This window comes from Stigmatopora nigra, chromosome 2 (genome assembly GCF_051989575.1).
Source record: "Stigmatopora nigra isolate UIUO_SnigA chromosome 2, RoL_Snig_1.1, whole genome shotgun sequence".
NCBI classification, from domain to species: Eukaryota; Metazoa; Chordata; class Actinopteri; order Syngnathiformes; family Syngnathidae; genus Stigmatopora; species Stigmatopora nigra.
Window position 1 is genome coordinate 8,910,430 of NC_135509.1, and position 25,223 is coordinate 8,935,652.

Genomic DNA, 25,223 nt, shown 5'->3' on the forward strand with positions numbered 1-25,223 from the left:
GGAATAATAAACGACTCAAAATAGCATAACACGGAAGGGCCTTTCTACGCTTGATCCATGTCTTGCTATAACAGTTAACAGAATCATGGTCAACAAATTCTTCCAAGTTAAATACATGCTAGCAATAGCAAATCCCCGATGCCTCATCACCAGCATGGAGTCGTCAACCCCTCCTCCAAAATGAAACCAAGGGTACACCTTGATGAGCAAGGAGGGAGGCTAATTTAGTCCCCAGGCTTAATTAATCCAATGTCTTTTTTGATAAATGACTCGCCAAATTGTGCTGCAATGGCGGTCTCGTATGCCTACAGAGCTATTGAGGAGTGTGTGTCGACTTAGTTATCAATCTGAATTGAAACATGTTAACACAACAACAATATCCTTAAAAATTGAATTCGGAAGTTTCTAAATGAGCATTTGTACATTGGTATGAAAATATCATGTAATACACAATGCCTGAGCCAGTAGTAGGCTATTTTACTAAAGTACTCCATGTGCATAGCAACTAATGATGCAAAATTCTCTTTTGACTACCATAACAATGCAGTGTTCTTTAAATGAAATGTTATTTTTTGACTTGACATGCAATAGGCTTCTTTCGTTAAAATGATTTGACAATTGCTTTGAATGATCATTTGCTTCTATTCACTTTACCTTAATTAAAAAAAAAAAACAATCATCATTTTAGGTAGCCCTTTAATTCCCTGCATTGACATATCTAATGTTCAGCCATCGGTTGTATGTTTTTTGAAAGTTGTAACCTACTGATGATATTTACACCGTCATTCAAATTTGGAATCATCAATGATCCGCTTATGTCACCGAACTTTCTTCTTTAAAGTACACGTTGCCCTAACGGAGGTGGCGCTTAAAACTAACGATGTCATAAATTTTTTCCAGCTAATGTGGCGTGTGTAAAGGGAGCTCGGGTGGTTGGGTGGGTGTGGTGAGGCTGCAGTGATTTGAGGGGAGGGATGATGAGATTCGCTGGCCTAGCCCAAGCAATGAACTTGATTAAACTAATCTCATCTCTATCAAAGCATCCCTCTGATCCCCCTTGTCCCATTATTCAAGGCAATGGGATAATTACACGGAGAAGCATGGGGCCCGGCAGCTCCAACTGTCTTGGAGGCCCTCAGACCCTGGGCGATAGATACGCCTCCCCTCCACTCTGCGGCCGGTTCATTCTAAACACAGATTAATTATGGTCAACGAGAGGGTTCACATCTGTCACTCTTAGTGAGGAGAAATGGAAATGCTTCCACTGAAGATGATCAAGGACATATATTAAGTCATCTGCTAGTCTGAGGTTCAATAGGGTTTGAATAGGCGCCGCATTTTAATTTTGACATTCGTCAGAATAATGTGGGAAAACAGCAGGGCGTTTTTCTAATAGGCTGATTGTACAATCACTGTCTTTGGGGTACACACTACCTTATATGTCATGACACATGCCCCGGATACACACTGACAATTTAACAGAACTGATACTTTATATTAGCGGTCCCCAATCACTGGTTCGTGGATCGGTACCGGTCCGCGAGCTATCTATTGACGGTCCGTCAGGGTAAAAAATATTAACGTTTTCAATCTCACCCTCCTACTTGAAATGAGAAAAATTGTTATAATAGGAAAAAATAATTGCTATTATGCTTGGGCTTGTTTTTTTTTTTACTGTTTTGGTTGTCATTCGTGCACCGAGCCCACCCCCACAAATTTTGTCTTAAATTATCGCCCTCCCCATTAGTCGGTCCGCGTGAAAATAGAAAGAGATTTACCAGTCCGGACCAGTTTTTTAAAATTCTGTTATTAATTTTTATAGCATTTTAAAATATTTTTTTTATCCGGAGCAAAATGCAACAATTAATCAAAACTCCTTAATCTTGAAATATGCCGTACTTCAACGCATGTGTGTGCACGGATTCTATTTATGATTCCTAAGTATGCAAATGAAACCGTAAACATAATATTATATGTTTATGCAAATGAAGTATGCTTCAATGTATTAAGCAGAGGGCCCGGTAGGGTACTTGCAAATATTTTCCTTTTTAAGTAAATGTTTTCTAATTAATAACACATAAATAATTGAGTAATGCAATATTTATGTAATCAACTCAGAAGTGTTTATGGTACATCTGAAAGCTTTCCAGGCACTTGCATTTGCTGTTTTGGATTGCATTTAATGTTTTTCTACACATAAGCTGTGCAATAAAACACGTAGTTTTTCCTGGAAGATAAAAACAACAACAACAACAATATAACGGTACAGTGTATATTTAAAAAGCATTTTCTATTTATTTGGTTCCTGTGTTTAGACCTTTTAATTTTTATTAAGAGAAAGCTGTTAAGGGTGATTTCATTAGCGTCCTGTAGACCATTATGGTGTGCAGTCACACACAGAGTGCCAAGTACACATCCCAAGGGAGGATGAACAGACAAGACTAACAGACAACCAGTCAATGTAATTATGTCCCGGAGTGGTGTTTGTGTGGCGCTTCGGTCAAAGCCGTGTGGCCCTCTTAGTGCTTGTCTGCAGGTTGTTTTCACCGCCACAATGATTAGACTTCTCACATTGCTGTTTTTCCTCCCATTCAGACTTTTAATGCTGTCCCAGAGGGTTTACATCCAGTCACTGACAATTGACCATGTTACTTCAAGATAAGAAGATTATTGGGCTTCACAGTGGACAAGCGCTCGCTTTTACCTGGTGAGAGACAAATATAGTGTTCATTTAAATACAACTAGAAATTACTAGACAAAGCACAATTCATGCAATATATACCCCACCTTTACTATTGTTACTTTATTACCCAAAAATTCCGTATTACGCCAATGCAATTTAAACTCAGGTGGAATTTATAATCTGAAAAATGCAATATATGAAGATATATATCTTTTTTTGTTTGTTTGTTTAGTTTTAAGTGTTAATGGGCAATTTGCACATGGTTATCTTATAAAGTACTATTGTATCTGCATTATAAAATGAGCGTTTTCATCTCACCTATCATTTTGCTTATTTCCATATTGCAAATGTTACTGTGACTGACATAACATTGTAGTAGTAGGATAAATATTTACCTTCATTTCACCATAAAAACATTATTTTACTAATAATTTAATGTTGTTCTATAAAGCCTAACATACACAATTGTGCATTAACCACATGACCCTTTCAGCAAGTTTAACTTTTCCACATTTTGTCTCATTATTGAGGCTAACTTAGTTAAATTTTCATTATTTTCTTGGACCTCTTATCCCCACAAATATTAGTTTTCCTCAAATATTTCTAACTGTTTAGTCTTGACCATTTTCTCAGTGTTAAGAAATAGTGAAGTCTGTATTTCAAGCGCACCACCTTTATTAAATGAATTGGAAGATCTTATTTCATTACATTATGGCATGAAAATCTGTGTTAACTTCTCACCATTTTACAACTCTATATGCTTTTTGGGGGGGTATGCCTAGCTAAGTATGCATTAGGTATTTTTCCCTTGAATCATATCTTAGGTAAATCATCATGTCTTGCAAGCTTGGCTATTAACAGCAGTGTCCTTTCATTCTCGTTTCCTCCAGACTCCTGATTTACACAGTTTAAAACCTTGGCCATATCCCTTAAATTCCAAGGAGATACTACTGTAATTAAATTTGTACTTTTTACAAGTCGTACTCGATAAATCTGAATAAATTAACAAGGCATTACGAAGACTGCTACATTAAATTTGCATAGTGTGTTTAATGAATATGCAAGTGCAAGTGAAAAGGTCTGCTACTGTGAACTCTTGAAATTAGCATAACTACTTCCAGCATGTTTCTTAAATAATGCTCTCATTTGCACATCACTGAGTTGGCTAATTCTAACTTCAGTCAGTGTAGCCTCATAATTAAGACTCCCGCTTTAATTTTTAATGAAGTTTACGTTACATCAATCCTGACAGTAATGAGAGGGACATGGAAACAAAAAGGCTACTAATAATTAAATTCACCAGCCAGTTTGCCGCACAGTAATTCCTGAGGAGAAATTACATGGCTAATTATTAATTTGCTATTCATCCCATTCCATAGATAGACTCTCTCATAACGGCTTGTCTGGGTAGCAGTTGTGCTGAGAAGCAGAATGCCTTTTCACTGCCCCCAACGACTGGGAGGCCTCACATGGATTTTAGTGTGCAAATTAATCATGTTGGCATCACCCGATGAAATGCTTTTTATTGGTGCGCATTTACTAGTCAATATCACCTGAGTTGGTTTAGCGCCTGTTGGAGTCCGTCACTGGGATGAGGGCATAAATACGGTAATGATTGAATAACATTGCTCTTATCGATTCATTCATTTAAACACTTAAACGCTTAGAAATATTGGGTAAAAATGTTCTATTTCCGTCTGTGTGTGTTCATGTGAACAAATAAGCAACTAAGACAAATAAATCATTGATTAATGCGCGCCATAAAAGTATTTGTTTTTGTAAAATTATTCCTCAGTCGTACTGGTTATATAGAGTGTACTAATCTACAACCTGCTCAGGTTAGGTAAGAAGAGCGTGTTCAGAAATACTGAATGTTGAAAATCCAAGTGGCCTCTTAAGCCTTGAGGGGCGAGTCTTGACGTGTGATTTCAGTCTGAGACATAAACCTACACTTTCATCCCTGAAAGAGAGAAATATAGGGTTACAACTGTCCGACATTGACAAGTAGTGAGAGAAACACATTTTACAACTGTTTTAAATAATTTTTAATGAGATTTTATCAGCAAAACATGTCCAGTGGTAGGTGACATTTGTACCTATAGATAAAGTGGGGGAATTTAAACTAAAATTAGTGTTGGGTAAATGACTCACAGAAAAGAAACTATATTGTTTCAGATTTCTTTCACACACCTTGCAATGTGACATATGTGTTCTTGTACTGTGTATTAATGATCATACATGATCAATAGTGACAAATGTATGACTTTTCATCACCAAGTCGTTACTTTTAAAGCCCCCCCAAATGTTTTTAACTTAAGTGTGACACTTCTTCAAAGTACTTTACCCTCCTCATTGTCACAACAACAGCATTTTCTTCTGAAAGTTAATTATTTGTCATTTTAAATAGGATGGGATTAGGCAAGGGGGGGTTTGGGGACAGAACATTTCCCGAGCTGAAAAGAATGTTAATATCTGAATGCAACTCACCGCCTGTGTGACCAATAGTGATGATTCTTGCTTGATATGGGCCAATACTTGACATTTCATAGGATTTCTTCCTACTCTTTCCCATCAGTCCATTATAATAACCCAAAAACCTTAACTCCAGATCAAATTTGTTTGACAGAAATGTAATTGCATTCTTTTGTGTGCCTGCCACAACCCGTGTGTATTATTCCCCGAGTATAATTCAAATGCTTGTCTACCGTTGAAGTACTTGCTCCTGAACACGTCAGAGTCAACAGCATTAGTTTCAAGTGTCGCCTCTTAAGGGCCTACACTAATCAACATCACAGTTCATTTGCTGTGTTGCCACTAGCCTTCACTGACAAATCCCCTATACCGAATACTGCTTTCAAGTGGCCTTTATCAACAAGATTTCAGACACATAAATACATATTCTTTTCTCACCATTCGCCATGCTCTACGTGGTCTTCAGCTGCCTGTCGTACAAGGTTGCATCTCCACTCTGACATTGTAGTCTCGAGGAATAATGATGCACCAACGTGTCGCTGTTTTTTTCTCCGAATGTCCACATATCCAAGCCTCAACTTAATTAATATCACAAAATCCTCATTTCCTGTCCTCTTTTTGATTAGTTGTGGATTAACGGGACTTTTATGTTTTCCTCACCAGCTCAGGTTAGATTTCCCCCTATTACTAAACAAATGAATTAGTGCCTGGAATTGTGTCATGCATATTACCTCTCTGCAGTGAGCTGGTCAAGCAATCAGAAGCAGTATATATACAGCAAGGGTGTTAGACTCGGGTTGGTTCGCGGGCTGCATTAACGTCAACTCGATTTTATGTGGGACGGACCATTTTAGATATAATATTTAGATTTTTTTTTTTTTAGAAATGGATTAAAAGAACTGTATTAAAAGCCCTGAATATTCAGTTTTTATAGATCTAAAACAATGTTTATTTTAGCTTTTTATATATATATTTAGATTTTACAAAATGATTTTTCAACTAAAAACACAGAAAAATTGACTAAAAATTACAATTATTGATTTAAAAGGGGGAAAATCGGGAAATTTAATATACATCTATGATCTTTATTTTAATTTGATCCTAAAACTGAAATTTAGCACTCATGATTTACTTTCTCGGGCCGCACAAAATGTTGCGGCGGGCCAGATTTGGCCCACGGGCCGCCACTTTGACACCAGTGATATACAGTGTATCCGCCTGGCATTGCTGTATTTCTCTCTGTAATTAGAATCAAATTCTGTCAGTTGGATCTCTTTTACGGAGAAAGCTAGATGTCCGGACAATAATTACAATGACGAACTTTTCACAACTATTTTAAGAGTTTAAATCCAAAGATATGTTGTGTACAGTATTACCTTCCCCGCGGGTTTCCCTACCATTTGACATGTGTTTTTGTTTATTAGTGTGATAAACACCTTTCCTATTTTTATTATTATAATGTATTGTGTTGTTCTGGTCTTTGGCTTGGTTAGTCATCCTTGGAGGCTTAAGTATTTCCCTCATGTATAAGATGAAAGACGGAAAGAAAATGTGCCTCATTTAGTCCCAGTTGTGTTTCCGATCACTGCCAAGGTCTGGATGAACACGAGTCGTACAAAGACCGCCGCCGTGCCTTCTAACCACAAAAGCACACAATAAAAAAAATAAAAAAGGATTTACCCGTTGTCTTAAATCCCCAAAGGACTGAATGACTTGTTTGTGGCATTGCTGTAACGGTCTAATGAACACTGGGTGTCAACTAAATGATCTCTAATCTTTTGAACCTTCATTCTTTTGATTAATTCCAGGTAAACAGCATGTAGGAACATGCCAACAGTTCTCTGTGTGGAGAAGAAGAGGAGATAATAGAAAAGCCAGGGCAATGGAAAGAAGCAGGGTTGGAGGTTAAACCCACAACTTTGACCCACAGAGGTCAAACTGTAAGTGACCCACTATATCAATCCATTTAAAGCTCTTCACTGCTTATGTCACGTTTGATGTTGCCGCACATCATCATTGTGGAGTAGTTATGATTTTCAAAGCCCTTTTCCCCCTGTCTTTATCCTTCCATTAATATTATTTCATCCTGTGATCCCATTTCTTATTGTGCACCTCAAAGCCCCCCATCTAATTTTTATCCCCTTCCGAAATGTAACGCTTTGTGACTGAGCTTAATTCATATTTTTTTTCTTCCCCTCCCGTGCATAATGGCCCCTTTTTTTATCACCCTGCTTCACGGTGAAAGTTCACTCTCCTGTTGAGATTATTGTTAATATATTATGATCGCAACGTGCCTTGATATTGCATTATTCGCTCATTTCCAGCTATGTAGCCTGGAATTTCCATAATTATCATTCATGGAAGAGCCATTCGTTATAAAACATCCCATAGTAACGAGGGCTTCCTACTTTTCCCTAGCATTGAAATGGACTGTCACATTGTTATCCTGGCTTTTTTTTTCTCTCCCTCTCTCTCATCTTCCTCCCCCATTTACATCTCCTCCTTTTGGCTTCTCTTATCTTATCTGTCAGCCGATAACTATCACGTGTAGTTTAATAGGATGATTTGTTGTTAGGTGGGCGCTTGTCAGAAATAAAATTGGGAGGAAAAAGAACTAAATGATGAAATGATTGTACGGGACGGGCTGTCTTGTCTGTAATGAATCGTGTGGTGGCTTGAGGGGCAAGCGGGGGGTCTCTATTGTGGTTCCAGTCCGTAGCACAAACATGGACCTCAGGTAGTGTGCTCATCAGTCCTGCTGTTTCTCACCATATGGAGTCAATGATCTGGGAGAGCCCTTCACACACACATACACACACGCTTAGATTTAGTTGTATGTACATCTGACTTTTCTGAGGTGATCCTTCTTTGATTGACACTGACATTCACAATATTGTTGTTATTGTAGCTATATGGACATGAACTATTGCTGGTGTGTATCAAATATTATGACTCAACTTCTTGTTGAAGCATTCTATTTTATACTTCAAATTAAACCCCAATAATAATAAAAGTAATAAATTAATCATCTTGGCGAATTTACAAATTGTGACTATATCACTTAGGGTAAATAAACTGCTATTAAATGTAACTGCCGTGATTGTCCCCATCTGATGGCCATATAGTGAAACTGCTGCCAGTTTCTTGTGGATTTGATTTACTGGGTTAAAGTTTAAAACATATTTAAATATAGGTAGTATAATAATGTTAATTACTATGATTTTTTTTTCTAGAATTATCAATTTTTATTTCGAAATGTTCCAAATTTCTCTAAAAATTTAACTAGCTAAAATCACAGACATACAAATTGAATTAAACGTCCCCCCCTCCTTCCGCACAATTGAGATATCTGTTACAGATGATGTACCGTATAATGAATGCCTAATTTATGTAATTAGACCATTAAGCATAATCCGAGCATATGCTCTGAAAGCCCCGAGGTCTTTTTCCAGGTACAGCCTCTTATGTCTTCCCGTACAAAACAACAAATGAAGGAACGCTCTGATATCGTCTATTTCAATGACAAAAAAATAAAAGAGAAAATCCTGGCAAATAAAAAAAACATTATCCTAGATGAGATTTTCACGCAGCGCCATTTTCCTCTTAGCTGGCGAGGATGGCCTTTAAGGAGTGTGAGTGTCCCGTCACATGGGCTAAATTTGGCATTGAGGGGCTCCTTATGAGGGCCCTCCGTCTGCTAATTAATTGTCATTCTGCTGAATATTCATACCTTAGCATCAGAGCGTCCTTAATTGCACCGTAAAACATCTCCGGGGGGCTGAAATCACCACCGACTTAATTAGAAGCCGGACCTTATTGCTTGACATGAAAATTGTTTTTTTTTCTTCTTCTTCTTCTTGCTATTGCCCACACTAATACGCACGCCATGACAAATCTCTTTAAATCCTCGCATGGGCTGCAATTGTTTTATGTATTCTGGAATTAGAATTAATTTTCAGATATTCCAAATGAAAGCAAAAGTAGACTAATTTATTGCTTGCACCAGGGGAAAATGATCTTTAAAGTAGAGGACAATAATTTGTAGAAAGGAATAAAATAGCAAATAATATATAAATATATGTCTACAGAATAACAAATAATTGCATTTCACACTAGGGAAATATTTGCAATTATACAAAAAAAAACCCCATACATGGTAGATGGAGTAAAACGACAAATTATGCATTCCCTACAAATTGTGATTGAGCTTGAATATTGTTTATGAGCTGGTCTCCCCATTGTGCGTGTATTAAGCAGCACTCTTGGGCCCTAATGGTTCCATAAAAGCGCCTGTTTTTTTCCCACCCCTGCGTGACTCTGGGTGGCGAGCATATCTCAACCGGCTTGAGTGTGTGACAATATTGTTTGGCTATCATCCGCTGCTTTAGGATGAATGGCATCGATCCTCTTTTAACAACATTTGTTTGCCATTGTGTCGCTCGGCGCGGTAGAGGAGGGCAGACGTGTGAAAGTGGCTGTTTGATTCTCTTTTTCATCCCCGTGACCTCGTCTATTGTGTCTCGTCACCCTGGGAATGTCACGCCTCACTACTCTACTTTAAGATGTTGCAGAGAGTGCCCTTTGTTTTCCCCTCCTCTTTTTTGAAGAAAAAAAAACCGTGCACAAAATTGTTCTTGGGTGTACCCCCCCTCCTGCTTATAAAGGATACTTCAGGCTGAGGCACGGTTCACAAGTGCAATGCAATTTGGCTTATCCCAACCTTTGTTGGGCTTTTTTTTCTCCTACAAATGACCAAACATTGAGCAGGCTTGATCTACTGCTGCTTGAACTCGGGGAGTTTGGGTGCAGCTAAGAGAGCCTATTCACAATCAGAGTCACGGTGGTATTTTTCAGTGTGTGTGCGTTGGACACCGACAAAGACCCTATGTGGTTATAACCCATTAGTTTTCAAGCACACTTTGTGTGTGACAAGAAAATGCATTTTGGAAAAAAAATGCATATAGGCAAATAAAATGGAGAAAGATTCATCATTTTCCATTAAGGCCTAAGCGCTAAAAAAAAAGAATGGGGCGTAAATGCAGGCGTGACATTTACAACAGTTAGTGTATAATGTGAGCGTCAATTCCAGATGATGCGATTGACTTTTACGCGCAGGATTTAAACACAATAATAGCCCCCCCTCACTTTGGTATTCTAAAATTGTAAATTCACCAATGAATGAGTGTCAAAAGTTGTTTATCCATGGCGATGTGTTGTCATTATTCGCACTTCCTTTTGCACAAAAACCTTTTTGGGTTGAACATTAATAGGAACTGACAGGTGTTAAAAGCCACTCTGCAGGGGAAGACCCCCTGTCCCCCTAAAAAAAAAAAAAACGATGTAGTATTCAAAATATTTTGGGTTAAATTTTTTAGTAAAATTTCCGCACTCAATTAATATATTATTTTAATCATATAATTAGTCTTTGTGGATTGTGAGCCGAGATGATGATCTTTCGGGGACAGCTTCTGCTTTCTTTTTTTTTTTTTTGCCTAAAATGTCCCCCGCAATGCGATTCTTTTCTGTAATCCGTCAGACTGGTGATGGGACGTATTGTGGATTTATTGGGGTGGCGGTGGTGATGGTGGCGAGGGGGTGAGCTTTTGGAATTAGCATAAATTATGAGCAAATGTGCGTGTGCGTGTGTGTGGTCCTTGCCATAGCAAACCCTCCAAGCGGAAAGGTGGCCCTGCATGCCCCCCCCTCACTCCCTCAGTCCCTTCTAAAAAGCGTGAATAGCAAGCCGTTCAAAATAGGCTTCCCATTTGGTTTCCACATTCATATAATTGACTTATGGATATTTTATACAGTTTTCCAGCACAGCATCTTCAAGGGTTTATTTGCATTCCTGAAGTACTTTTCAGTCTGCTTTCCATAAACACAATGGGACTGATTGCCTCATGAAGTTTGGAGTTTGAACAGCATTGTGTGTATTGTGTTGCTATGTTTTCATGCTATTCACTTCCTTCAAAATGTTTACCGTGCATTTTCAGAGCCATAAATTCGTCCAGTTTTTGAACAGAAAATTAGTGTGGGAATAATTTTTAATTATAAGACTGAGCAGAGTACACATAGTATTACAAATTTCAAAAATACAATTGTACTTATATTGGTAATAAAATAGAAATACATAACAGATGAAATGACAACAATTTTCGAAATATTCAAAATATTACACTTTTTAAATTCCTCTTGGAATAAATGAAAATGCCATATTTTTGTCAAATTAAATGTGTCAAGCATAGGCGCATACCTGCACACACTGAGTGCCATCGCAGTTCAATTCCGGCTGCCGAGCCTTTTCACCCCTTTTTCTGTCTTCAAATGGAAATGATTTCCATTGGCCCAAGGTGTCCATGTAAATAGGTGTAAATGAAACCAGATTATGCCTTCCTCCCTCGCCCCCTCCCACCACCACCTCCCCCTTTCCCCACCTCCTCCTCTCCCTCCTCCTCCTCCCATGGCAATTGTCATGTGATAGCAAAGAGGTGGCACATTAATGGAAGCGCCTCGGCGGGGGTCTTTTCTGCTCTTGTCACTACATAAAACTATCAGATGGTTCGAGGAGGGCCATGGAGGCATCATCCACTTAGTCCGGGACGGCCTAATCAAGTCTTGTGAGCTTCACTTGCGGGACGAGCCGAGAAAAGACGCCCCTCTTTTTCTTTTTTTTTTCGGGGGGCGAAGACGTTGTTGCAGGCGCGCAGGCTGGGAGAACAAGTCCTGCATGAATAAGAGAAAAAGAAAAAAAGAAGAAAAAGGAGGAAAAACCACAAACTCGCACCGAGGAATTAAGGGTCACTACTTTTTTATTTTTCTTCTTCTCCCCCCTTTACTTTATTTTTGGGGAAGGGACGAAAACTATACCTGGAGGGATGCCTCGTCCGGGGAGAAACACGTACAGCGACCAAAAGCCTCCGTATTCGTACATCTCTCTCACGGCTATGGCCATCCAGAGTTGTCCGGAGAAGATGCTCCCCCTGAGTGAAATCTACAAGTTCATCATGGATCGCTTCCCTTACTACCGAGAAAACACGCAGCGTTGGCAGAACTCGTTGAGGCACAACTTGTCCTTCAACGACTGCTTCATCAAAATCCCCCGACGTCCCGACCAACCGGGCAAGGGCAGTTTCTGGGCGCTACACCCCAGCTGCGGGGACATGTTCGAGAACGGCAGTTTCCTGAGGCGCCGTAAACGCTTCAAGGTGCTGGGCGCTTCCGACCACTTAGCCCCCAGCAAGCAGTCGGACGCCGCCCACTACCTGCAGCAGCAGGCCAAACTACGCCTGAGCGCCCTGCAGGCGGCGACCGGCACCCACCTGCCTCAAATGTCCACCTACAACCTAGGGGTGTCCCAGGGCTCCACCTTCAAACACCCGTTCGCTATCGAGAACATCATCGCACGAGAGTACAAAGTCCCCGGGAGCTTGGCCTTCTCTACCATGCAGTCCATGTCCGCCGGGTACCCGCTGCACAACCAGCTGACCACAGCCTGGCCGCACGTATACAACGGCGGCGTGATGGACACGACGTCGCCCCTGTCCATGGCGCCCGGCGACTACAGCGCTTACGGTGTGCCCATTAAGTCACTGTGTCACGGTGCGCAGACTTTGCCGGCTATCCCGGTGCCGATCAAGCCCACGCCGACTTCCATGGCCGGCTTCTCGGCACTCCCGCACCATCTCCCGGCCTTCCTGTCCAACTCGCCCCAGTCTCTGAGCCCCACTTCCCCGCAGACTGCCACCAGCCAAAGCAGCCCCGCCGCCCCCAATGAGACGCTCACAAGCCCGGCCACTCTCCAGTCGGTGGCCGTACACTGACCAAATGGACCCCCCCTACTTCCCTAAACGAACTGCTGGTTGCAAACCCAAAGTTTATGTGTGTGTGTGTGTGTATGCGTGTGTGTGTCGTACGTCGGACTCCATTCAAGGCGAGTTACATATTGATTCACTTGTGTACATGTTGAATGTTTCGCTTTATATCGCGTCCTAAAAATACCCAGCAGCACACAATCTCGCAGTATTGCTCTTCAAAAAAATATATAAATTATTTGAACAGAAAAAAGTTGAAGTTTCGTTAAAATCCTAAATGGAGCTTTCCGTTTTTTTACACGCAAAACTTTTGCACACTTTTTTTGTGTGACTACTGTAATGTTAAATAACACAAACGCTCTCTTCTTATAATAAAAGGGTGGTGAGGGTATACCAAATAGGCGAGATTTCCCATGTAAAAAAAATAGAAACAAACTGACAACAAAAAAATCTTCTCACAAAAAGGGAGGAAATCATTCCAGTATTAAAAATAAATATATATAAATGTGACGTGCTCAAAATGCAAGATGTGAATATTGAAAATAACTGAATTACTGTTGTAAAATGCACTTTTTAGTTATACGTTTTAGATATCTATTTTCCAGAAAAAAAGGTGTTCTGTGAAGCATTTAATTTAAAAAGGCTGTGGTGACCACGTGCATCAGTTCCTGTAAATTTGTACGTTTTTTTAAGTGAAGCATGCATTCTAAACTAAAGAAATGTGTTAATGTTCATGTTTGTTTTTTTAAAAATTTGACCCCATTTCTTTTGTTTTTGCAAGCATGCGTGCTTTTGAAAAGTGTGCAAACGGTCTGCAATGAATTGGGGAGAATTAAAAAAAGGTCATCCAAATATTTTCTCATTAAAAGTGAAGTAAACAATCAGAAAGGAATCATGTTATTCTTGAAATTTCATTTTCGTTTTAATTAATACCATCACAAATCGAAACACTTCCAATTTGAAGCTTTCTGCTTTATGCCATCATTATTTTTCCCGCCCTCAGCGTTAATAATTGCTATTATCCGTGTACTTATGTAGCATCCCAACCTGTATGATTTTCGAGCAGGGGACATTTCCTCGGTGCAGACAGACATGATTTGTGCTCTCTATTAGAATGCACGGTGCAACCATGGCATGGCCACAGCGCATACAAGTGCCCTCATTCATCAGGCTGCGCGCTAAATGAAGAAGAAAAAAACTCTTAACAATAAACATTTCAACAAGCAATCTGCACGGCAGGTTTAACCACTTTTAACAGCGGCTATGGAATTTAATTTTTTGCAGAAATGGTGCATGCAATTCAAATTAAAATTGAAACAAAATCATAATAACACCTGCATTGGGTCTGTGTAATTTGACAAAATATAAAATCTAATTTTCTGCATTATTGGAAATAAACTCAATGACTGGTCAGTCAATCGTAGGGTATTAAACAAATAGATTCTGTCACTTTATGCAATGGACTAGATCAAATAAAGGCGATCGGGCCACTTCATTGGGCTTCATTCAGTCGGATTGAAAGTGCAAAGAATAGCAAACTTCAACTGGGCCACCAATGTAGATTTAGCCTTTTTCCGCAAGACAAAAAGACTGATTTTTTTCACAAACACATTGCTGACTGGGGAACTAGGAAACGAGCTGCAAGACCCTTTTGGAATTTAAATCCAACCCTCCCCCCATGGCCTGTTTGTACAACAGTGTCACTTTTCTATTCACTTTTGTGTTGTGTGGCCAACATTAAGTCCTGATTGATTGCTGTTGTTGGAATTGGGACAATACATTACAAGCTTTTATTTTGGAAGGAATAATCAAAATACGACAAATGCCTTCAGTGTGTATAGAACAACAATTGATGACAATGTTAGACTTTATCCAAATATAAAACAAACATGGTATTTAATTTAATGATTGGGATAATTTTGTTTAATCGCAAATTTATTTTATAGAGTATGAGAGAAAATACAGAAATTGATTTTTTCATCATACACCAAAAAAATAATGTTTTATGTGCGAATTAAGGCATTCAGATCTATAAATTCATTACAAGTGAAAAAATAGCTGAAGTGGAAAATGTATTATCGACTAAAAAAATGTTATAGAAATAAAGAGTACAGAACACTTTCTTTAACAGATAAAATTTGGGAATTTAAAGGTATGAAGTAAAAAAGACAAGCTATGAACATTTCAATTTCTAAATATTTATCCACTTCTCATTTCATTTAATTAATAGCAAAAAAAAATACAATTCCTGATGCGACTTTTAATTTGATAATTCCCAGCACCAATGTTGTCGGCATTGTCCTTGTTGCGCCGCTATGTTCCACTTAGACAACGACGAAGGTCATCTTCCTTCGCCGTGCGATGAAATATAGACTAGATGCAAAACCTCAGTCTTGTAGTTTAATTAAAATAATTCATTAAAGTGGAGGCCCAAGGTAATTAGCATGTATAATTTATGATTTGCTTAATGCATGCAGGCTGTGGCCTCTGCAATAAACTCAACTTAACCTCAAGTACGGGGGAAGTGATACAGACGTAGCTGTTGTTATTTACCATGTCTTTATTGTTTGGCTATTTGTCAAGAGGATGTGAGTGTCGGCTAAAAATCGGCCTATTGTTAGCTTTTGCAAATAACTTATTTGTTTAGGGGTTTTTTTGTGGATTTACGCCAAAAGAAAGCTGTCACATTTTTTTTATGAGGAAAATATTATCTAAAATATCTAGTGGGGATTCCCTTTACTCCAATTCCTCTATATACATACTATATGTTTACTTGCTGGTCACTAGAGTTGAAAACCAGTTCACACTTGATGCTGACAGAATGAGGACACCAGCAAAGGGCGGCAGGTATAGTTCGCTGGTTTCCCACTCTGGGGGGAGGAAAAAAATGTAAAAATAATCACATGTGGACCAAACTCGCGTCTATTAGCCTCTCTGCAAACGTGTCAAGTTTGGGCAGGACTTTGACATTTGCAAACGTGCCTGCCGGCTGTTTTAATTTCTTGCGAGCTGTTTTTTTTTTTAAATAAAAAACAACAAAGTTAAGCAAATATTTCCCTTAGTGCTGTGCGCAATTGTAAACAGATTTAGCGATTTACGCTCTTTTTTTTTTGATAGCTGGAAGAGAACAACCACTTTCCCCTGTGCTTTTTCATTTCCGACGAACATTTTTTGTAGCGTGTCAGCTTTTTTATATTTCATCTTACTATAAAAAAATAAAAGACTGTCGATGATGTTATGCTTAATCATCAGGTATTCCAGACTAAATACATTATAGGGGCAAAGGGCAGGTGTAGTGGTGGGTTGGGGGGGTGAAAGCTTTCGTGGGTTGGCTCAGCCAAACACCCGTGTGTGCATGAAATTAGAGTGTCAACATCCGATTCATGCTGCTGCTGGCTGGTGACTGTGAAACAAATTATGTCAGCGGGTGGCAAAACTCCACTGCAGTAGCAGACAGTGGACATCATAAGAGAATCTGATTGGCTGGATATTTTCTGGATTTGCACTTGATTATTGCTGGTGTGTTCTTCCAAGAATTTAGTGCCCACTTGAGGTCAATTAAGTACGATATCAAGAAGAATGTTATTTGATGGGACTTCATTTTTTAAAGGTGTTCTGCAGATTTTACAATAATTTGGAGCGCACTCCAAAAATGGAGGGCATGTTAATTTTACGTTGGACAGAATGAATTAATTCATTTGGGGAATATTTTAGTTTTTTTTGTGGTTATAATAATTTTTTCAATTGGCCCAAAAAATTGAAGCATTCTTCAATTTTATTGGTTTCCCCTGTGTTGTTCAAAATTAAGGCTTGATGTTATTTAATTGTTGTATTCTATTTTGTTAGCATCTTCTGATTGGTGAGATCATTTTTTATAATCATTTTAATTATGATTTTTGTAGATTTTTTAAAAATATCGCCTTACATTATTGGCTTTTAAAAAGATGGTTTTATAGAGTATTGTTTGTCAGTTAGGGCCATGGTATATTTGAGTAAATCTCACAATAATTTTACTTCTTGCATATATTAAGTCATTTCCAAATAGTTATCATGTTTGACACATTTTAACAATTTAATAATTATGTTACTCATATTCCCGGTAAATCCAAAAAGTCAAGTAGCAATTTAAAGACTATTGCAAGTTCACTTTCTCACAATACTGAAAAAAATCTTGGCATTTCTCCGAGTCAAAAACTTGGCAATTCAAAAACCGTTAAATGGGTTAAAATTCCAATGCAATTTCATTGAGTGACGTACAAGCTGACAATACCATTTTTAGTTCTTGCGGACATATTTCTTACCCCTCTTGCCATCGGGCCCTTACTCATGCGGACGGGTCGAGACAAGGTGAGACAGAAGCAACAGAATGGCATCCGTCAAACTTGAGGCTCCAGACTTGACAACCTGCAGCTATTACATCTGACATGTCTCTCGCACGTCTTCTAGTCTTTCATTATTTAACGCTCTGTTTTCATGAACGACATCCAAGCGTCCCAGTTTGGTTAATAGAGATAATTCGCAATGGCGTACATTGGTAAAGGCCGTACTTACTGGTAGTCTAGCCAAATGCTTGTTTCATACAAAATCTGAGTGTGGGAATCCAGTTGAGGCAAAAAAGACGTGTTAATGAAGGTACTTAACAGATTTGCCACAATAGCGTTTTTCCTTCTCAAGTACTCTAGCTGTAACGTGTTACAACTGTAACAGATTCTGTGGATTTTACCAGCCCGTTGTTTCCCCTTTCAAACTTGTGACAAGAAGCTAATTCGTCACCACTCCTTCGGATCTTATCATAGCTTCTCCTGCCGTAAACTAACACTCGCGGCGGACTTCAAAGCCGTACGAAGTGGCGGTAGAGGTGAGAAGGGGCCTTCATTCACTCGGGGCCAGTTACTTGCCGAGATGCGTTGGAGCTGATTAGCGTGAGTTACGCGCCGCTAGCCCCGTGGGGCGGCAGCTGGAGCAACGAGGTGTGAGTTTTGACAGCTCTGTTTCTCCCCTCTGGGCAATTCTGTAGGTCAGGGCGGCCTCGGAGGGGCTGGGCGGGGCGCCATGTTGGATAGGAAGTCTCTGGTAATTGCCATTTAGCCATTGGGACAGAAGAAGTGCAACAATCAGCCCATATCAGGGTCCATTTCCTCTTTACTCTTGACGTATGTGATAAGGTTCCATCTCGTTCCTACTGCCTGATAACATCTGGTGGCGATATCTGTCGCCATTTCAGCTCGGTCGGGAGGTGTCCCAGATGGCTGTTTGTTATTGCATAACAAGGCTGCATTGTTTTGCTCATTCAACTTCATCTGTCTTTGATCCAATCTCATGTTGTCATGGCTGGTGAGAAAATCCCTATTAAGTGCATGATCCTAGCACCGCACTCATTGTGATTGTGATTATCTCTTTGCATTGAAATTCAACTTTGTTCCTTGGTGTCTTTGTCAATGACCACAATGTGGGGTTAATTAGCAGCCACCGGTAAACTCTGCGTTCCTGGATCCTTCATCACAGCTCAAGGGTACTCTTCAATTCGGAGGAACTGGCCGGGGCTGCTAGCGCTATCAAGACCTAACACAAGGCCCGGCCTGGCCCAGGCCAATTGAAAGCGCACAGAATACAAACGCTACGGCAACTTAATCTCCTTCAGGCTACACAAACCCTGCAGAGTCTCAACTGTCATTGTTTCTGCACTTCATTAATGACTCTTACCGTGGCTTTTCTTTCTTCTAAGAAACCAGGAACGCGGTTTGGTGACAACTGAGTTAAAACTGGGTAGTTTCTGGGAAATTGTCAAATTGTTTGTTTACAGTGGCCTTTGGTGACAGTGGTTCAGTCACTTTCATTATATAGAGTTGTAGATTTAGGCGTTAAAGTAAGTAACGGTGTGCTAATAGTTCGTTTAGTATCTGGTACAAGGCACAAAAAAGCCCAATTTTCCTCAAGTATTGTTCCTGTATGTAAATTAATTACAAATAAATTTTGTTTTGCATTCTGAAAACAATAAGTACATACTCATATGTTCTTTTAGTCTTTGGACTAATTGAGTTCTTAACCACCAATGTGTAGGTTGTGCATTTTATATTTTGAAATGTTTAAGCAGTCTTCCCTGAAATGTCCTTGTCACAGCAGAGTCATGTGAGTAAACGCAATAATGGATTACTATGGTAAATTGGTACTCATGAATGATTTATGTTTGTCTCTGATGCCTTACACAAGATTTAGCCAAGCCTATTTAACTTACCGATTTTTTTTCTCTTCCCAAAATGAATCAATCAGACTCTTGTACATGTTATTGTCAATCATTTGCTAAAAAATGACTGTCGCTGTCAACCATAAGGGTAATGGTGATTGGTTGTTAGCTTTTATATGGTGTGATTCTTCGATTTATCTCAATTGGTGTGCTCGTAGTGGAGATTCCTGTTTTAAATATAAACCTGGCATTTTCTTACACGGTGACTGTCCACATTAACCAGTCAGTTTGATGTCGTTCAACGTCAGTCTATATTTCTTAGGTTCCACAGAAAGGTGTGAAGAAGGGCATTTATCTGCAATATCGCCCTTCCGCCACTTCTCATTGGCGGAATTCCCTGGTGGTCTAATTTATGTTAAGTCACAAACCTCCCCTATAGCTGTTTTGAGGTGTTCAGAATGGAAACTGTGCTCCAGGTTTGCCATGCCAGTGACACAATCCCCAGTGTAATTGTTCTCTATGGGAAAGCACATCTCAGTGAAACCATCTGCAAGTCCATGGGGCACTTTCCTAAGAATGAGTAGACTTCTTAGGGGGTACCCAAATGCAATCCAGTTTCTCTTGTGAAGCAAGTAATTCATTCAAATCTCAGGAAGTCAATAGCCGCCTGGATCAGAGGCACGTAGTATGCAGCTGCTGATACCTCCGTACATGCTGCTTGTCTTCTCAGGAAGTCACCCGACAAAAAAAAAAAAGCGACAATGAATGCATACACCCACGCAGGCTTCAGATGACACGGAATTTGAACTGTTATTTTTGTGCACCTCGACGGCACTTGTTGCTAATCTCTAATCGCGATGAGGATGTGAATCGGAAACACACTCGGGGAATTATAATCCTTTGTGATGAGAATATTTATTGGGAGCTATCATGCTACTGTATTTACTTCGTGTGCAAAAAAAAACTATTAAAACTATCAAGACTTACTGCTTAAACACAAATACGAAATTCCAAAAAGTAGTTGCAACTTTTTAATTTGATATCAGTACGTCCAAGTGACTGTTTTTATGATGAGACGTTGAAAAAGTAGCCGTTCTTTTCTACTTTTTGAAGCTGGTAGAATTAGTTAGCACTGAATGCTGATGAAATGCACCGTAAGAGCCCGAAGCAGAATTTTAAGAATCAGTTCACTCTAGTGCACGCAACTATTTTTTCTGTCTGTGACCTGCAAAGTGGCAAAAATGCCTTTTTTTGTTTGTTTTGCACCTACAGCTATGCAACAAAAATGTAAAACCCTCAAAACAAATAGCCTTCATTGCTGTAGTTATTCAAGAATGAATTACATGGCAGTTAACCTCTTCTTCTCACTCTTTCTGGAGACAGGGCAGGGCCGAGGCTAAATACCTCCCCAAAGCTCATTGTTATCAAACCCATGGAGGAAGCAACTGCTGTGTTTCCAGCCTGTCGCTGACAACAAGTGTAAATAAGCATCTAAATAACAAACAGGGCTACTATGCAGGCTTGCGTGTCACTCGGCGATTCACAGGGCATTGCATTAGCTCGGCGTTGGCCAACCTTTAATGACGCCGCAGTCAAAGGGAGCGCGCAACGGTCGGCTAATTTCTTTTCTTCGACGTCATTAGGTTGCACCGTTGAAGACAATTGAAAGGAAGGAGCTAATAGTTTGGACCCTGGATTGTTGTCACTTAATGTTATTTAAATGGGATGTTTTAACAAGGAGAAAAGAGCTTCATTGGGTAAATACTAAATTTGGAATTTTATTTAAAGGGACACACACAACAACACTTCGTAAATAAGACTTTCTCAGGACTTTTTAATGTGTTGTCTGTTTGTTTAAGTTATAGCTAAGAATGAGGGACACCCCTTTGTAATATATAATGAGGTAATACAAAACCGTATATAAAAAAAGTTCATTTTTCATTTTTGTGCGGCTATTTTTTAAAATTAAATTCCATTAAATTAGTAAATCATGATTGCATTTGTGAGAAAAATCTTAAAAAAGAATGTCAGACACAATTGTGTAGCCTACTAAATCAGATTGCTTTAAATTCACTGGCTTTCAATGACTGCCACGGTCATTCGCCATCATCCCCTGCCAATCAATACGGATTGGACGCCTCTCGCCATCAATATCAAGCCAATGAGTTGACGGTCTAGCTGAATTTTTAAACAATTTACTCCATCTCCAAATATGTTTACAGCCTGAACAGCTTTTATTGACTTTTCCACTGTGACCAAATAGAAGCCATGTCAACAAGTTTTTTTCCCCCCTACTTGACCCCCAACAGTCAGGAGTCCCGTTCTTCTTTGCCTGAAGTGTGTGTTGTGCAACATGATGGAGGGTCCTCCAGCATATCGGCGAGTTATGAGGCCACCTCCCGCGAACACGCCCTCCGTGGCTGACGAGAGTGGCTAGAAGGGGGCTTGCCCCCGCGGGCCACAAATCAGCAGGGAAAGCAGGCTTGTAGTATCTTCAAAGGCCGGGCTTGGACCCCACCCCACACGTGATTTACAGCCCCCACAGAGACAAAGTTAGCCACGGCCACTGTCTTTGCACCTGGGCCTTTATCAAGCGACCAGGATGAGCTCTTTGCAGAGGACATTCAAATGTACAAGAAGCAGATTAGGCCCGACTCAATCTTCTTTTGCCGGGCCAAAGAAAGAAGGAGCGGCTGACTTCAAAAAGCTTTCTTTTGCCTTGGCTTCTTAAACAAGTGAAAGGCTTTGCCAGTGAACACAGCCTTGTGTATTCAAAGTGCTAATTCACAACTTATTCCTCTAATACACTCACCAAGCACTTTTAATTGTGTTAGTTCGCATTCCAAAGGCTTGTTTGTAGCTTTTAATTGGAGGGGTCTTTGAAATCATTGAAATGTATGACATGTAGGGCCAACTTAAACAGTTCCCGTGCTTGGCTCGCAAGCCGAATTTGCATTCCCGGGGACTGGGTGCTTGCTTAAATAAAGCCGCTGACACTAATGATGCTCCACTTTTTTCAAATGTAATGCACGCTTGTCATTGTTGCCACGTCAAAGATAAACGTCAATGTAAGTGGACGATAATATGTGTTTTTTACTGTAGTTGCCAGGTTTCCGTTATGTTCTACCAGAACAAAAACAAAATAGGTTGTAAAAGGAATCAGTTTTTTTGCCATGATTGCTAGCAAATGAAAAATAATGAATGCACAACTTAGTTTTCACATTTATTTGAAATGTGAGAGCTCTTAAATTGAGAAAAGCTGTGTAAAAAGCTTTGTGGACTATTAGGAGTTGGGGGTCAGGGGGTTGATGGTGTCTTTCTCTGTCAATGCACATGTCTACACTGTCTTCAAAACACTTTGGCCAGTCTCAGTTACTTTTTCAGATAAACTTCTTTCTCCCTGAATGAGTTCTTTCTTCAGCCCTTTCTGTCCAGCTCTCCTGAATCATCCTTTAATCCAGAGAAAAGGGAACCCGGCCGGGACTGGCTGTCATTTAGCGCTACTGCTGCCAGGAACGCTGGCTTAAATAAAGTCAGTGTAGCATGAATCTCATTCTGTGTGGATGTATGGCCTTGGGATGTTGAATGTTGCGTCTGGAGAGACAGTCCTCCTCCAAAAAACCTCCGTGCGAATGCTTGGCGACTGCACGGTTACCCGCAGTTAAAAAAAAAAAAAAAGAGGACCACCCACTTAGGGTTGAGAGGGGATTGCATGCCTGCCCATTTCTTTCCTGGTTTTTCATGGTGTTTGCAATGTAACTCTTTGCTTTTCTGAATGTGACGCTTCAACTGTTGATTTCTGGGTGCGCCATGTCGTCTGCACCAGTACGTCATCGTCGAAACAATAATGGCGAAGTGCAGCGTTGTAGTAGCATTTGAGCATCATGTATTCTTCCCCTTAACAACTTCAATGTTTGAGTTCAGCAGTGTTAACTTGAAATATTTCTCTTGGGTTTGTTGTATGTGTGTCACTGTCAGGGAAAACAAGCACTTCAGATTTATAATTAATTGTTCTAAAAATCAGTCTGTTATCAGGAGTAATGCAATTTTGAGGTTATGTTATAAGTTACAGTAACACATATCAAATGAGGGATGGGTGTTTTATTACATGTTTGCTAAATGTTGGCTATCAATTAAAAACTTGCGATACTGGTAGAAATACCTTTATTTTGATAGTGTTTTTTCAACAATAAGTTTTTCGATCTCATAAAATAATTCTAACAATGAAAATGACATCCCATATTACAGTTCAAGTCTTGCAGTTTAATTTTCAGAATGGTTAAAGTATACTTTTTTTAAAATACTAGTACTGCTATCTTAATCATCTTCAATAAATGCTAATATTAGCAAACACTGCCATATTTTTTGCCGTCATTGTCTGCAGTGCATTTTTTTCAGGATATTTGTCAATAGTCATCAACAGCCGCGAATGAGTCAACAACTACTATTCAAAAACAGGTCTAGCAATTTTTTTTTTATGTAGTCCTTATCCAAGCCCTTCAATGTTAGGAAAATGATTATAAGGGACCATGTTTTCATGAAAATCTGTTTTTGTGGCACCTGAAAATGCAAACATTTAAAGAGGAAAAAGCCTTTGAAAACAACACCATCAATGCTTTTTGTGTGAAGAGAAAATATGGGAAAATCCATGCATAAGTATGTCTACAATGCTTTTAGCTTTTGTTTGGCTTAAGGCACACACGAACGATAACACATGATTTACATAACACAACACAACATACACTGCATCACTTCCTTAACAAGCAAAGATGCTCTAGTTATTGACATTCACTTTTTACGTTTAGGTCTTTAAATTAGAAATTAGGATCAAATTCCAAATTATAATCTCATCCCATATATTTATAGTAACATTTTGGGTAACTCAGTCCAGTTAAAACACCTTATTGTGAGTTTATGGCTATATTTTCTTTTATTACGCATGTTTTCTTTCCCTTTTTCCTTTTTCTGCAGATGACCTAAGGTCATTTCTTCCTTTTCCCTTTGCCACTTTTCTATAAAGTCTTGTATATTTGGATTTCCCGCTTCACTGCTCCACCCCAACATGTTCATTTTCAAGCGCCTATCTCCATTTACAAGCTGTTTTTATCAACTTTTTCTACAAAGCCCAACAAAACGGAGGGAGGGGAACGCGGGTGGGGCGGGGAACCGACCCCCCCCCCCCTCCTCGGGGGGGTCGAACACCGCTGGGAACATTGTCCATGAACTTCTCCTCATCTCCATAGCTCAGTGTTGTAGGCAAACAATCTTTCCATACGTAGAGGACGGGGTCACGGCGTTAACAGACGGAGGAATGCTGTGGGGGGGCGAAAATATTGTCCACCAATGACACAGAAGTAATTTGGGTCTCACTGAGCGATTTCATCGGCTTCTTTTGTTGCCTCAAAGTGTTTGACCCGCAGGTCCCAGTCAGTGTGGTTCTTAATGGCAGCCCGAGCAGAGTGACAGGCCCAGAAAGTAAAACATTTTACTACTAATAGCGGGGCTCCAGAGGCTTAGGCATAAATATTTAAGCTCTGCTCCCTTGTCCCAAATACTGGGGGGTCTCCATGGTGCATTTATCTATAATGCAGGAAAAAGAGCAAATATATCCGCTGGATGCTACCATAATGGATGCCTGGCACTTTTTCACCTCTTTTCCAAGAGTCGTTAAATGGAATTAGCTAACGCGTTAACTCAAACTTTTTCTTGTTCGGAGAGAAAAGTGTTGGTTCTCGAGGCTAGTGGAAGCTCGGATATTAAACCCTGCTTTCACTGACACTTTCTTTGGCCCGTTTCTAAAAGTAAACTTCATTAAAAAAAGTCCACGCGGCTTGTGAAGGTGGTCTGACGTGCCTTGAATGATGGTCTCCCCAAACAAAGCGGCTACACAAGCCACCGAATTATCTCTGTCAAACTTTGGCGTAATCTGAGCTGATCCTCTTAAAAATATTTAAATGGCAACATTTGCACATCAATTGGCACCATGGCAACAACTGTGTGTATTCTTCTAAAGGGGCGCCTCTTTAACACTGAGCTTTAGAAAAGCACATCTCCTTCTGTTGTGTTGACAAAC

The 25,223-nt window shown here is 39.7% G+C and overlaps 1 protein-coding gene and 1 long non-coding RNA gene across 3 annotated transcripts in view; one reads left to right on the top strand and one right to left on the bottom strand.

The window, feature by feature from the left end:
• The window catches only part of foxb1a (forkhead box B1a), a 34,317-nt gene extending 20,463 nt beyond the window's left edge, over positions 1-13,854 (top strand). For both annotated transcript variants that reach the window (XM_077734915.1, XM_077734924.1), the window contains 3 exons: positions 2,596-2,707; positions 6,964-7,095; positions 11,711-13,854. In XM_077734915.1, coding sequence (XP_077591041.1) covers positions 12,031-12,975 — 945 coding nt within the window. In that variant the 5' untranslated portion in view covers positions 2,596-2,707; positions 6,964-7,095; positions 11,711-12,030 and the 3' untranslated portion in view covers positions 12,976-13,854. The remainder of the gene's footprint in view (positions 1-2,595; positions 2,708-6,963; positions 7,096-11,710) is intronic.
• Positions 2,235-11,547, bottom strand: LOC144208885 (uncharacterized). The gene is made up of 3 exons (XR_013328943.1): positions 11,409-11,547; positions 4,514-4,643; positions 2,235-2,704 (listed from the first exon to the last, which is right to left on the bottom strand). It is a non-coding gene; the product is annotated as an uncharacterized LOC144208885 (long non-coding RNA).
• Positions 13,855-25,223: the final 11,369 nt, after the last annotated feature.